The sequence below is a fragment of the Triturus cristatus genome, chromosome 10 (genome assembly GCF_964204655.1).
Source record: "Triturus cristatus chromosome 10, aTriCri1.1, whole genome shotgun sequence".
NCBI classification, from domain to species: Eukaryota; Metazoa; Chordata; class Amphibia; order Caudata; family Salamandridae; genus Triturus; species Triturus cristatus.
Window position 1 is genome coordinate 571,355,160 of NC_140593.1, and position 15,387 is coordinate 571,370,546.

General features: G+C 42.8%; 1 protein-coding gene across 3 annotated transcripts in view; it reads left to right on the plus strand.

Moving 5' to 3' along the window:
• ABCC1 (ATP binding cassette subfamily C member 1 (ABCC1 blood group)) overlaps positions 1-15,387 on the plus strand; it is a 1,390,768-nt gene that overhangs the window by 806,060 nt on the left and 569,321 nt on the right. Inside the window, exons 20-21 of one of the 3 annotated variants that reach the window (XM_085632083.1) lie at positions 7,832-7,852; positions 7,955-7,981. The exons of 1 other annotated variant lie outside the window; for it this stretch is intronic. In XM_085632083.1, the coding sequence (XP_085488209.1) occupies positions 7,832-7,852; positions 7,955-7,981 (48 nt within the window). The remainder of the gene's footprint in view (positions 1-7,831; positions 7,853-7,954; positions 7,982-15,387) is intronic. One more of the 3 variants, XM_085632084.1, reaches the window with a different exon arrangement.

Below are 15,387 nucleotides of genomic sequence, written 5' to 3' on the forward strand. Positions count from 1 at the left end.
TGAACTGATGCAAGAGGGAAAGATTATTACCAACACCTCTATTAAATGTGCCCTTGACGCAGCAGACACAGCTTCCAAGGCTATAAACACCAGTGTTCTGCTTCGCCGCCACGCCTCGCTCAATCTCAGGATTTAAGCCGGAGGTCCAAACATCTATATTGAACCATCCTTTTGACCAACACCACTTATTTGGCCCAAACGTTGACGAAGCCCTGGAAAAAATGAAGGATACAGATACGGCGAAGTCAATGGGAGCATTACAATCCTACACTCCTACAAGTCCCCTCCTCAGACTACCTTCACAAAGGGCTATCAAAGAGGTGGATATAGAGGGAACAATAATAAAGGCAGGGGCAAAACCAACACCGCCCGTTCTGCCACACCGCCCACACAATGACTTTCCACCGCTCCCCCCAGACCATTCCACTCCGGTCGGGGGCAGACTACAAGACTTCTTTCAAACCTGGGAGACCATAACATCAGACAAATGGATGACCCAAATTATTCGGTCAGGGTACTATCTCGAACTAACATCTACCCCCCCAAACATTCCACCCAGGCACCGTGCAATGTCACAAGAACATACCACACTGCTGAAACAAGAGGTAATCTCCCTCCTGCAAAAACAGGCTATAGAGCAGGTCCCCATCAATCAGCAAAATTTAGGGGTCTACTCTCTGTTCTTTCTGATAACAAAGAGAGACGAGACCCTACGGCCCATTCTAGTCCTCTGGCCTCTAAATGCATACATCCATTCAGACCATTTTCACATGGTAACTCTCCAACAAGTTCTCCCACTCCTCTGCCAGGATGACTTTCTCACTACACTGGACTTGAAAGACGCATACTTTCATATTCTAATACACCCTTCTCACAGAAAGTACCTCAGATTTGTGGTGGACGGCCAACATTATCAGTTCAAGGTTCTCCCCTTCGGGGTCACAACCGCACCAAGAGTGTTTACCAAATGCCTAGCAGTAGTGGCGGCACACCTCAGAAGACAACACATTCACGTCTTCCCTTACTTGGACGACTGGCTAATAAAAGCTGCGTCCTACAACCAGTGTGTGCAACATACAAACACTACCATCCAACTACTCCACCAGCTAGGCTTCACGGTGAACCACCAAAAGTCCCAGCTGATACCATCTCTCACGAAGCAATACCTCGGGGCCACTATAGACACCTCAAAAGCTATTGCCTATCCCAATTCAGCCAGAATCGCAAGCATACAAGCCTTGCGCCCAAGATTCATTCTTCAGCACTTTCTCCCCGCAAGAGTGTTTATGAAGCTAATAGGGATGATGGCCTCTTGCATTTTCATAGTGCCTCATGCAAGACTCCACATGCGTCCACTCCAAGAGTGCCTAGCACGCCAGTGGAACCAGGCCCAGGGACGGCTGACGGATCTGATGTTGGTGGACGGTCGCACCCATCACTCTCTGCAGTGGTGGAACACCACAAACCTTTCCAAAGGGCGACCGTTCCTGGACCCGGTTCCTCAGGTGATTCTAACGACGGACGCATCGCTCTCCGGCTGGGGAGCACACCTATTACACCTCACAGTGCAGGGTGTATGGACGCCACAACAAAGGTTACTCTACATCAACCATCTGGAGTTATTGGCGATCTTTCTAGCCCTGAAATCTTTTCAGAAACAAATCTCAGCCAAAGCAGTCCTCATTCGCACAGACAATATGAGTGCAATGTATTGTATTCAAAAACAGGGGGGGACACACTCCCCAGCTCTCTCGGTTAGCACAGAGCATATGGAGATGGGCAATCCCACAAAAAATCTTTCTCCTGGCACAACACGTCCCAGGTATACAAAACACCATGGCAGATCTGCTCAGCAGACAAACGCAACAACTACACGAATGGGAACTGCATCCACAAGTTCTTCACCCATTCTTCCACAAGTGGGGGCATCCTCAGATAGACCTCTTTGCCACCCACGAAAACAAAAAATGCCCAAGCTTCGCCACCAGATACCCACACCCATTGTCCAAAGGCAATGCGATATGGATGAACTGGTCAGGCAAATTTGCATGCGCCTTTCCACCTCTCCCGCTAATTCCATTAGTGGTAAGGAAGCTACAACAGCACTCCCTCACACTCATTCTAGTAGCTCCAACATGGGCCAGGCAACCGTGGTACACCACACTACTACAGCTCTCAGTGGTACCACACCAAAAACTGCACCTGTCCCCATGCCTCCTAACCCAGAACCATGGAGAAATCAGGCACCTGGACCCAGCTCAGCTCAACCTAGCGATCTGGCTCCTGAAATCTTAGAATTTGGATACCTTAACCTGCCCCCTGATTGCATGAACATTATCAGGGAAGCCAGACGTCCTACCACTCGAGCATGATATGCCGCAAAGTGGAAGAGATTTGTTGTTTACTGCCGTAACAATACAATCGACCCTTTAGATGTATCCATACAGCACATCATATGCTACCTGCTCCATCTTCAAAGGTGTAACCTGGCATATTCATCCATCTGTCTACACCTAGTAGCAATTGCTGCTTACCTGCAAAACAGACATCATTTATCACTTGTTAGAGTGCCTGCTATTAAAGCCTTCATGGAAGACCTTAAAAGAGTAATTCCGCCCAGGGCACCACCCTCACCTGTGTGGAATCTAAACGTAGTTCTTACAAGGCTAATGGGTCCGCCTTTCGAACCAATGCATAAATGTGAGCTACAGTTCCTTACTTGGAAGACCGCTTTCCTCGTAGCTATCACTTCCCTTAGAAGGGTTAGTGAAATACAAGCGTTCACTATACAAGAACCCTTTCTACAGATACATCACAGCAAGGTGATACTTCGCACAAATCCAAAATTTCTGCCTAAGGTCATTTCCCCCTTCCATCTCAATCAATCGGTGGAATTACAGTTTTTTTTCTCGCAACCTCAATCTGTTGCGGAAAGGGCTCTACATACACTTGATGTGAAAAGGGCTTTACTTTACTATATACAAAGAACCCAACCTTTCAGAAAGACTAAATAGTTGTTTATCTCCTTCTCTCCACCGCATAAAGGCAACCCCATCTCAAAATCAGGGATAGCTAGGTGGGGTTTGTAAAGTGCATACAAATTTGCTATCACAAAGCGAAAAGAACATTATCTGTTCCACCTAAAGCCCACTCTACAAGAAAGATAGGGGCTTCTATGGCTTTTCTAGGGAACATACCCTTAGATGACATCTGCAAAGCAGCCACATGGTCAACACCGCACACCGTCACAAAACCTTACTGTGTAGACGTGCACTCCAAACAACAAGCTAGTGTGGGCCAGGCTGTACTAAAGACACTGTTTCAAACCACTGCAACGGATACCAGTGGTCGCCGCTAGGGTTGGGTACTGCTATATAATCTATGCACAGTGTATAATCTGCAGCTTATATGCCTCGAACGGAATATGCTACTTACCAGTATGCATCTGTTCTTGGCATGTAGAGCTGCAGATCTATACACGCCCACCCGCCTCCCCGGCTACCTGTATCCGTTCCAGTCTATTTTATTTAGATACAACACACATGGGTTTCTTTACTATTATCACTACGCTCCATCTTTTCCCTGCTGGTGAAAAACAATCTGAGGATGGAGCAGAAGCCCATGCGCAGTACGGACCGAAGGAGGAGTCACCGAACTCGTGACTTCCAAAGATTGTCCAAGAAGAAAAACAAACTGCAAACATCCGGGCCCAACACCAGATGGCGATCTATGCACAGTGTATAGATCTGCAGCTCTACATGCCAATAACAGATGCATACTGGTAAGTAGCATATTCCTTATCACAATCTTTTTATCTCTTTTTTTCAAATTGACATTTATCTTGGCCTCGCCACCATCATTTTCTTAAACTTTCTATGATAGCACTTTTTAACTATTTAGAATAAATTAACTTTATGGATAATAGACTTTCCATGTTTTTTTTAATTTAATTTATTTAAATGTGCGTACCACGTAATATAGCAAATTTTGTGCATTACTCGCACTTTGCACTTTATAGCAACTTTTGCACATTCACATACACGCACAAAGTATATATTGGGAGGAACCACTAGGGATATTAATTTCCAGATGGACTGACATGTAATTTTATTGACAATTTTTTTTACCTGCAGTTTTTATTCATCCTAGTACTATATACATGAATTAATAGCCCTTTTAAAAATTTCCTGAGCACTATTCGCGCATTTTGCACTTTGATCGGTGGCCTTTTTGTATAAGTAACATTGCATTCATACAGTAAATATCAAGTTGGCCCGCTCTTTCATTGTGCGCTGCCTAATGAAACATACAGGGCTTCCTAAATTTATAAAATAGTTAGCATTCAGGCTTTAATTATATCATGTTTATATATTTTCATAGGATGTGTTAAACATTTGATTTTCCTACAACAAGTTTATTACGATGATTCGTATTACTGTTGCACACAGAATATGGTCTTTCTTTTTTGCAGGAGAACAAAGTGTGTATTATAGTATATCTTCATTGTCTGTTTATCATGTGACATGGGTGGTATCACTTTAAAAATTGCTTCTCGCAAAGTCAGCCTCATGTGATCAAGGCCGTTTTCCGGCCGAAACGCGTCATGGCAGACAGAAGGGAGTTAAAAATATAATAATAAAATTTTATTCACCGGCGAAGAGGAGTTTGTGCATTCATTCTCGCTACACGCTGGATGTTTGTGAATGCTTGAAATCAAAATATATATATATATATATATATGTGTGTGTGTAAGCAAATAATAAAAAACAAAACAATCAAATAATGCATGGGATTAAACACAAGCAGATAATTATTGTAAAACACATGCAGATAATAAACACTTACATGTAAGATAACAAACCTTCACAAGTGAAATGAAAGGGAGCAAAACCTAAGCAGATAGTAATAATGATAGTAATGAAACATTCACAGGTGAAGTGAGAAGCAGATAATAATGAACGCCCAATGCACTGTCAATTGCAAGTAATCAAATAAAGAAAGAAACCCTATCAAACGAAAGACTCCAATATAAAGTACATGTATACACTGAATGGAAGCATATCAAATATATACACATAATACAACCAGATTCACAGGCTTGTCACTCAGCACACTTTGTCACTCAGCACACAGACAAAAACACATCTCAATACCCATGATCAGAGAAAATACCTCACCAACTGCAATATTTTCATCTTGGCCCACACAAGACTGGGGGATTCAAAATCACAGTCCTGGGATCAAGAGACTCTTCAAGCCTGGAGATGCAGCACTGAGCAGACGCATCCATTCCTCAGGAGAAATCCAGCTTCCAAGCCAAGTAACCCTAGTTTTATAATATTCTCAATGAATTAAAAGACCTCCTCTACAGCAAAGAAACTTAATCTTGCTGGCCGTGCTCCATGCAAGCATTCCAGGGTAAAGGGTTTCTCTCACATATTATCTCAACATGTTCCAGGCCCTTATCTTAGTGAATCTTGAAAATCCCCTCAAAGAGGAAAACAATCTTGAACGTGAAAAACCTAAATAACCGTGAGTAACTTGGGGGCCTGCTTGTGTGTCCAAAGCTGAAGCTAGACAGTCAGAATTCAAGATGGAGTTTAGGGCACATAAAAACCCATTGGTAAAATTCAATTTATAACATAATGCACATTTGTGCACAACTGCTTACAGCACTATACTCTAAGACAGCGAAGTACATTCCACACATTTCTTGCTCTCATGCTTTCAAACGCACATCCCACACTTTCTGATCCTGGCAAGACTAAGGCTGCCCTACTCTGTGAAACACTCCCACTCCAAAGCTACAAGGAGACACAAAATGAAATCATAAGACAAAATGCAAGTGCACATAGAATATTGTCATACATTCAAAATATAGTAAATTAAAACTGTCAATTAAAACAATGGTAGTCAAAGGGCATCACGGGGTCCCAATACACAGGAGTGCATGTAGCAATAGTTTGCCCATGGATAAATATGTTTAGCATTATCCTGCCATCTAGTGTTGGGCTTGGACGGTTACAAGTTGTTTTTCTTCGAAGAAGTTTTTGAGTCACGAGGTACAGTCACTCCTCCGGTGCTTAATGCGCATGTTCTTCAGCTCCTTTGTTAGTTTTTTTCTGCCATTGGGTTTGGACGTAGTTGTAGCAGCTCCGGGACCTAAGCTTCAATCTCCGCTGAGGTCTAAATACACTCTAGTTTTTTTCTTCAGAGTGAAGAAATCTTAGACCTGGAAGACAACAACTGGTGAGATCTATCGCTGCCCTTCTATTTTTCGACTTGATTTCTATTTTACAGGAATATGTCCAAGTGGGATGGAAAACACAACTTTCAGCTTTTGTCACGCAAAATAATCCAGACAAGCCCAACATAAAATTTGCAATCTAAGTTTGTCACCGGAGTACGAAGAAGCCTCCTGTGAGGCGTGTTTGGTGTCCCAGTCAAAAAAGACACATTGGCAACGAAGGGAGCGTCTTTGGGCCCTCACAAACATGCCCTTAAAGGACACCCAAGATAAAATTGGAAAAAGATACGGATTCCGCACGCATAGTTTGAGTCCATCAAAGATCAGTTCAACATGAATTAGTGACGATGTCCAGAAGAAATTGCAAAGTCGTTTTGTTCTTTTTTTCCTTATGTACTTTATTCTTTAACAGGATTGGCGAAATGCATTAAGTCAATATAATCCAAGATTCTCACTTCATTAACCGACGCGTTTCGTCCTCATAGGGACTTCTTCAAGGCTCAACAATGTAATTCGAGGAGATTGTTCATTCTAGAAATTTAGCACACTTGAGACACGGTTCACAAAAAATGACAGTGTTGTCTCCAGCAAACTGGCAAGGTAACCCGATAAGGTCGTTCCAGCGTCTGTTTCCACAAAATGCGTTGTCAAAACCTACACTTAAGCTGTCTGCACCTGAAACAAAGACGCGACAGACTGCAACAAGTAAAACAGGCTCTTCGACTCCCTCAGCATAGAAATCCACAACAAATACCACAGAGACACAGAAAAAAACAAAAGAGCCTTTTCTTGAACGCTTGCAAGACAAGCTGGATAAAGGACAAAAGTCTTTGTAAACCCTCATACTGGGAAGTTGGGTACATAAACACCACCACCTGCTTCCCTCATACTTCAGAAGAGGAATAAGTATTTTCAGGAAGACCTTGCTGGGCCTCAACAAACCCATCAACAAAAGAAACCGGACAGAGGCACAAGCCCTATTTCTTTTTCTCCTTCTCCTCTACCTATTCTATCATATTCTGTTCAGACTTCACCTGCTACACCTTTAAGAACAGACGCATTTCCCAGAACACTACCTTCTGAGCAACCATTGCCTTCACCAAATCAATCACCTCAAAGTGACCAACATGAAGGGCGTAATATCCCTTACTTCATAGAGCCACAGAGAGATCCCAATACATGCCCTGTAGATTTGCTTAAATTAAATTTTTCCATATGCATAGAATAAAAGTTCCAACCACTGCCTGAACTATTACACCCACGTGCCTCAAAAAAACATAATAGATGCTCAACTTAACACCATTGAATAAATTCAAGCAAGGCTTCTCATTTGGCATTTTGCTTGTATTCTTTGTATGAATTATTAAATGCAAAGTTGAGCATCCAGCATTTCAAGCAGCATTAGAAATATTAATTTTACTTCTGCACAGCTTCTAGTCCATTCATTTATATTTAAAGTGTGTTGATGTACCTTTTTAATATTTCAAAAATTATGGTAAATACATTTTAACACTGCTTAGCTGTTGGTACGTGCAAGTCTTCATAACCACTGTTGTTTTTCTCTCTTCACTGCCACACTTGCAGTTAATACAAATGGAGATGAAGGTTTGTTTTCCCCTTATTTTGAGTTTTACTCTGTGTGCTTATGGAGTTCTATTAAGTGTTAATTTGTTTACTTGTTCCCTTTACCTGCTTTCATGAATCCAGACATAAAGACATTTGAAAAGGAGGAAGGTTTGTGTTGCTTGTTTCAGGTACCTTTCTGCTTGTAGTTTAAGCTTTGTTTTGTACATCCATAATGCAGTAGATCACATAGAGGTAATAACACTGGGCAAATAGATTTTGATCTCTTTTATAAGGCATGTTGTCTGCAGTGTTGTCTTGCACAGCGAGCACCCTTTACCAATCTTCCAAGCATGCTGATGGTGAACTTGATGTCATTACGCTTGGTGCAAATGAACATCCTTACATACAGGAAGTCTTAGGTCAGACTCCCAAAGCACTAGCATCTGATGGGCAAACACTGCATGCTAAAACTACTGCAAGCACTGGGCTTAGTTTTGTTGAACATAATAGGGCTATTTCTTAACATGTGTTAACAAAAATATAAACGCCACAAAGCCTTTCATACCAAAGACTATTGGAGAGCGTTTGGAGCACCATAGAATTGTAAAATAATAAATTACATTTCCTAGTCACTGGAAGTCTCTATGAGGTGGCAGCCATGTGTGCCAAGGAGACCAGTGAAAAAAAGAACAATTGATGGACAGAATGCTGCACAATGTCAAACATTCACCCCAGAACAGAGATCTGGGCCTAAATTCATTGCTTTGTGTTCCCCATGCCATTCCAGTTCATACCCAGCCATATGCAAATCAGTCTTGACCCTGTTCCCCATGGGAACAGTCCAGCCCCAACTGCCAGGCTAGGTCCTCACTGGACTGGAAACGAGCATCCTGGGACTGTTTTCAGGAGATCCCCCCCCCCCCCCATCAGCCAGGCTAGCATCACTCCAGTGGCATGAAGAGCACGCGAGCTTCGTCTGGGCATACCCGTCCCACTTGAGGTAACAAATGCAAAAAATAACAATTGATGGACAGAATGCTGCACAATGTTAAACATTCACCCCAGTACAGAGATCTGGGCCTAAATCCATTGTGTTTTGCTCCCTATGCCAGACCAGTGAAGTTGCGAACTGTAAAATTCCTTGAAACTTTAATCGTGCTTACTCACAGTCCAGTGTCTGGCAGGATAACCGTGAAGTAAGAGACTTTTCCTAGAAGAACAGTACCTGTTTTTTTGGAATCCACGTTTAAGAAAAAGCAAAGAACACTGGCCAGTAGTTTTGTAAATTCAAAGACCTGTCCAAGACGAGGCAGAAATGCTTGCATCAGTTCAAAGATGAATGAGCTTTCAAGACTTTTGGATTACCACAACCCAGTCAGGGCTTTTTAAATCCCTAGCCACTTAATCTCCTTGAGCACTTGACAGCCGTATCCAGAGTGTGAAGCCCTGTTCTCAGGCTGCTGGCCATGCTGGCTGGAGATAAAAAAAAAAAAAGTCTGAATAAAAGAGTCAACGGAAAAAAGCTTTCCAGTGCATCTGGAAGTCTTGCTTCAATTACCTAACAGAGCTGTACCTTTCCCTGCCTGGTGTGATTGTTTTGTTTTACTTTTTTTTTTTTTTTTTAAACCATTAGTTCCTCTTTTTTTACTACAACCACTTTGCCAGCCTATCAGGACTTTATGAAGTCTTTGTGGCATAAATCTTATAGAGGCATCATGCAAAAGATGTTTTTGCTCCAGAAAGGAGATAAGGTTCTGATGCAGATCCGTCAAGATTGTATTGAAAAGTCCACTTTGGCCGTTTAGTCATTTCTGTCAGACATTTTCTTATTGGCCTACACTTACTTGAACATTTCTCATGTGTGTAGTTGTCCTTTTAAAGTTTCAAATATAGTAAAAGTGAATACAAAAGACTGCTTACAGGAGGCCAATAATCCTTCAAAATAGGTGATTCTAACCCAGGACCCAGTTAGGTGTCACATTCATATTTTATATTCCAGGTCAATATTAGCTAAGATGTTTGCAAATAATTTCTTCAGTAAAGTGAGTGAGCCAAATAAACGGTCAAGTGGATATGTATATTGCTATGTTTCAGCCCATTTTTTGCCAGTAGGATGTGTGAGAAGTTGGCCTGTTATCTGATGTCACTAATTCTAGTGTACACCTTGTATCAGTCCAAACAACCCTTATGGTGATTGGTTGTAAAGTCAACCTTATAGACCAGCTATCCTAGTGGTAGCATGGACAAGAGCAGTCTTAGGCTAACCTCTGTATGGCATGTGAAGCCAGCTGTTATACCATATGTAATCCCTTGAATACCAAATGAAAGGACACCACAACAGATATATATAAAAATAGAATGTATTTATTCTAGTCAAACCCTCAGCACTCTTTATGAGATTAGAGGTAAGTACAACACAGTCTTATTTAAGCATACATTAAGTCACACAGGTAAGTAATACAGTTAGGCCCTAGGGGCCACGCAAACCATATACTAAAGAAGTGGTATAAGGACCACTGTCACGGAAATAGGATCGGCCTAGGACTAGGGAATCGCTGGGGCTACACTACACTAGCAACAGTTAGGAAGTGGGAGGCCCACGGGATTCAGGTGCAGAGTGGAAACACTCACGCGTAATGCGTAAAAGTCGATAGAAATAGTAGTTAGAAATTAACAGTTTAAGGACACTTCTGAAGTAGCTAGAGAGTCGAGACTCGGAAACTAGACCCTAGGATAGTCACTACCCTTGTGAGCACCGAAGTACCCAAGTTACCTAGCCCACAGGCTGCGGGTGCATAGGTGTGAACTTGCGTCGGGTTTCGTCGTGGACTTCTATGGATGCCTGAAGGAAAGTTGCTGACAGGCAGTCAGTGAAGAGTGTCCGGTGGATCCCAAGGCTGGGATCAAGAAGAGAGGAGACCTGCAAGCAGAAGGGACAGAGTCCAGGTCACTAGCCAGTGACCACGTGGAACCAGGAAGGAGCCAGGCGATGTCGTGAAGATTGCAGGTGAAGGTGAAGCTTGTCGCTGCAGCCACGAGGACCAGGGAACGTCGAGGACGACCAGGAGGCGAGCTGTCCCACGAAGACTCTTGCTGTCGGCGGCGTCGAAGTTGGACTAGGACTCACCAAGCCTTGGCTAGCGGAACCCACGAAGAACGTGTGGTAAATAATTTCCTTTACCGGGACTTAATTTGATACAGGAACATAATAAAATAGCTCAGTAAAATGAGAGGCAGAATCCGTGGTATTAGAGGTTCGGAATGGGCTTTATTCCAATGATCGATTATAATCGGTTGCTCCAAGTTCCATCACCACGGAGGTTCAGGAAGTGAAGTACATACTTTATTGACAGGAAATGACTTTTATAGAACATACATTACAATGAAGCGAATGCAGTAGGCGTAACAATTGATAAGGAAAATGACTATTCATATGCGTAACCGAAAATGGGTGTAATAAGGAGTAAAAAGGAACATAATTGGTTATGATGTCATATATAGGTGGATCTATAAGATAATACTTGGCATAGATGCGCGCGCAGCAGCATGACGTGTGATTGACGTGCAACTCGGGGGTGAAGGGGACTTGACATTTAGCTCTACATGTGGAGACAAAGTCTGGGGGGTCAAGTCAACCTAATCCCAAATCATATCTAACATCCTATGTTTAAAGAACTGTTATCCACAAAAGAAGGACTCTCGGACAGAATCTATTCTATACTGACTGTGCGTGCGTGTACAAGCGTCTAAGTGTCTACACTAAATGCGAGGGGGTAGGAATATTCCATGGTAACATGACTATGAATTACTTGCATAAAGACAGAGAAGCCGGGCCTTTTGCTCGGTAGCTGGAAGAATGTTTACTTAAACTACTAGACAGGAATGCATTGGCTGAGGGGGAAGCAGATAACTCGAAGGTGAAATACAGTTCTTGGCAGAGAATAGGCTGATGTCAGGCTTTGTGAGCCGCGCAGAGAACGAGACAAAGTTCATGGTCACAGATGCAGGCTCAGACTGGAGCTTTCAGAAGCAGAAGGCAAGAGGAGTTTGATGACAGAATCAGGGCCTACTTGCCTGGAGTGTAAAATGGCATAAGTGAACCATATAAAACCGGTGGCCTTTCGTACTTAGGAATGGAATATCCGGCCTATTCATGGCGGATCTGACAGAGGACATGTTAACGGTGGACGCACATGTATTTGCGTCTTCATAACTGGAACTGGAGGGAACATACATGTACTTGTAACATGCACATAGAACCGTTGGGGTCCAAGATAGGGGACATAACTGACCAGAAAAATCCATATTTCCACATTCCCTCCTTGTCCCCTACTTGCCCGTTAAGAGATATCAATCTTCATCAATCCATTGATCTGTTCATATAACATCATTTGTTCTTCTTTCTTCTTCCGTGACGAATGAGATCTTGGTGGTGGAATACACGATGTGGCACACAGACCACAGATCGCTGGTCCACATTGTAGACATAGACAGCAACTGAATAGTATGAGAAGGCCAATACCTAGGAAGGATAGAACTCTCCATCCCCAGGCTGATATCACACTCCAAAACCAACCGGACCAAGTCCAAGTGACTGGATTCTGGTGTATCTGGCTTACAATCTTATGAAGGCGAGTTATAGCTTTATATACAGATGGCGAATTTTCTGGTATGAATACGCAGCAGCTTGATCCGATGACCCTACAAGCTCCGCCCCTATCAGCCAGGATGACGTCAAGGACAAGACGATTTTGAAGCACAACAATCCGCATAGCAGACTGCTCTTCTGTTAAATTGCCTAAGGCGGAAATAGTTTCATTCACTACTGCTTCAAGGGTTCTGGTTAATCTACGTATCAGCTTACTATTAGTAACAGTACCTATATAGGGAAAGATGCCTTTATTGAAATCTGTGTATTTTTCCCATGCTGTTTCAGTGTAATCGACAATTGGGAGATCTCTCCGCTCTCTGTTGTGTACTAAATGAATATTTCTATAATAATCAGGAGGAGCTAGGAAAACAGGTGGCAAAAGGAAAGCAATGTAGCAGGTACCACCCCAATCTAGAGGTAGACGCATATATGCAGTCTGACCACATATAAAGTAGGAGTGGCGAGAAGCTCTAAATGAAGATTTGCCTTGATCACTGAATTCTACTATAGTAGTGCATTTACTATGGCCCATATGTATGGAACCAACTTTTCTTACACACAATTCACCTTTCGCTGGGAATACTGACATTGTTGGTAAAACTAGTTCAACTTCGGATTCGACATTTAGAATCATGAGATTAGGTGTAAAGTTACCTAATCCATATACTTCATTTTCTAGATCAGTTCCTGTTCCTTTGGGGCGACCCTCCTTGTCAGGGTCACAGACTTTGAATAAAACTAGGTTCAGATTTCCCCATACCCAATGGTCTTGGTAAACGGCTGTATCTGAGTCTATGGAATTGATTAAACTAAACCATGCTCCACAGGAGCCATTATGTGTAAACGGATGTGGAAAGAAAGGCAGGACTCCTTCATAATTCTGATAGGGAGGGAGCCGGCCACACACCCAACAATTAGTTGCATTACTAGTCTGATGGGAATGATGTAACATACTAATGAAAGTGTTATTGCGCAGCGCAAGTCTATAAGACAATTCATGCGGGGGTAAGTCACTAAAAGAATGTTCAGCAGTAACATTGTAAACATTTCTGGCAATAGGGTAATATATGTGCAACAATATACTTGCAGTAATTATTAAAAGACTTAAGGAAAACAAGATTAATAATGTCACTATGCAATGGCTACGCAGTGATTTACAATACGCCTGTCGTTTCATTATTTTTCGCGACTGTCCATGATTCAGGTCTAGGGGATACATGTCGGAGACAGATTCAACCGCTTCACCTAGGAGAGGACTTAAACAATCAAATCGTCCGACGGCCTAGGCCTTAATTTTAGTTTATAGAGTCTTTTACTGTCGGCCTCAACCAGAGGTAGTTTTGAGTCAATTGGTGAGGACACACGAGTTGGGCTGTTTACATCTGAAGGAAGTCCATGAAATTTCTTGATATGACTTGAATGAATCCATCCTTTCCTGCCTTCAATCTTCACGGCTGTCCTTGTGGTCAGCAGGACCAACTTAGGTGTCTTCCACCTGGGCTCCAGCTGAGTCTTTCGGTCGAAATTCCTCACAAGGACAAGGTCCCCCGGAATTACGTCATGGGGTTTCACCTCAGTGTTGTCTGGAAAGGCTGCAGCTACCTGTGAACGACAAGATTGTAGTGCAGACATCAAGGAAGCCAAGTAATCTGTCAGCATATTACAGTCAATATCAGTTATTTTGCGTGGTATAGGCGTCCCCCACATATTTGGTGGTCTGCCGAAGATCACCTCATACGGGGATAGCCCTGTTCGAGAGTGTGCTACCATTCTCATGTAAAAGAGTGCAACTGGTAACGCTACTACCCAGTCGACACCTTTCTCTCTGCATATTTTGGACAATCTGATTTTCAGTATCTGATTATGTCTTTCTACGAGACCTGCTGCCTCGGGGTGTCGGACATAGTGGAATTTCCACTGATATCCTAACAGAAGTGAAACATGTTTCATTAATTCGGATGAGAACGGCTGGCCGTTATCTGAGTGAACAACACGTGGTAAACCGTATCGTGGGAAGAATTCTCGAACTAACTGTTTGGCAGTAGTCGGGGCAGTGTAATCGGAAACCGGGTATGCCTCCGTCCAACGGGACAGAGCGCAGACAACTACGAGAACATATTTGAATCCTCGACATCGTTCCATCTGGATATAATCCATCTGGAGGACTTCAAAAGGGTGATTAGGAGGATGAAATCCACCCTGTTCTACAGGAACACTTTTTCCTGGGTTGAACTGGCAACAGATCATACAGGTACGGACCTTTTGTTTGGCTGCTGCTCGTAAATGTTTATTGAACCAAATGTGTTGAATGCTGTCTAGCATAGCTTTTTCTCCTAGATGTGCTGGACTATGTATAGTGTTAACTATAACTTGGACCATTGAATCAGGAAGGAACCACACAGATTTTTCCTTCATCATCCATCCTTGGTCCGTTTGGATCCCTCCTAATTCAGTCCATTTCTTTATTTCGTCTGGTGTAGCATGTGTCTGTATGTCAATTACGTCAAGGGTAGGATCTTTAACTGTCATACAATGTGTCGGCATCGGGACTATTGTCTTTGTCATGTCGGATGTTTGAGTTTGAGCAGTCTGTTTAGCTGTTCTGTCGGCTAGATCATTGCCTTGAGAAATGATATCAGTAACCTTCGTATGAGCCTTACATTTCATAATTGATATTGCAGTGGGTAGATGTATTGCATCTAATAAGGCATGAATGAGGGGTCCGTGCTGAATGTGGGCACCGTGGGAAGTTAAATAACCTCTCTCTCGCCATAGCACGCCGAAGTCATGTACAACTCCGAATGCATAACGTGAATCAGTGTATATGTTGACTTTTTTATTTGTGGCTTGAATACAGGCTTGTGTCAGAGCGATGAGCTCTGCGGCTTGAGCTGACAAAGTATTTATGCGATTTGTTTCAATG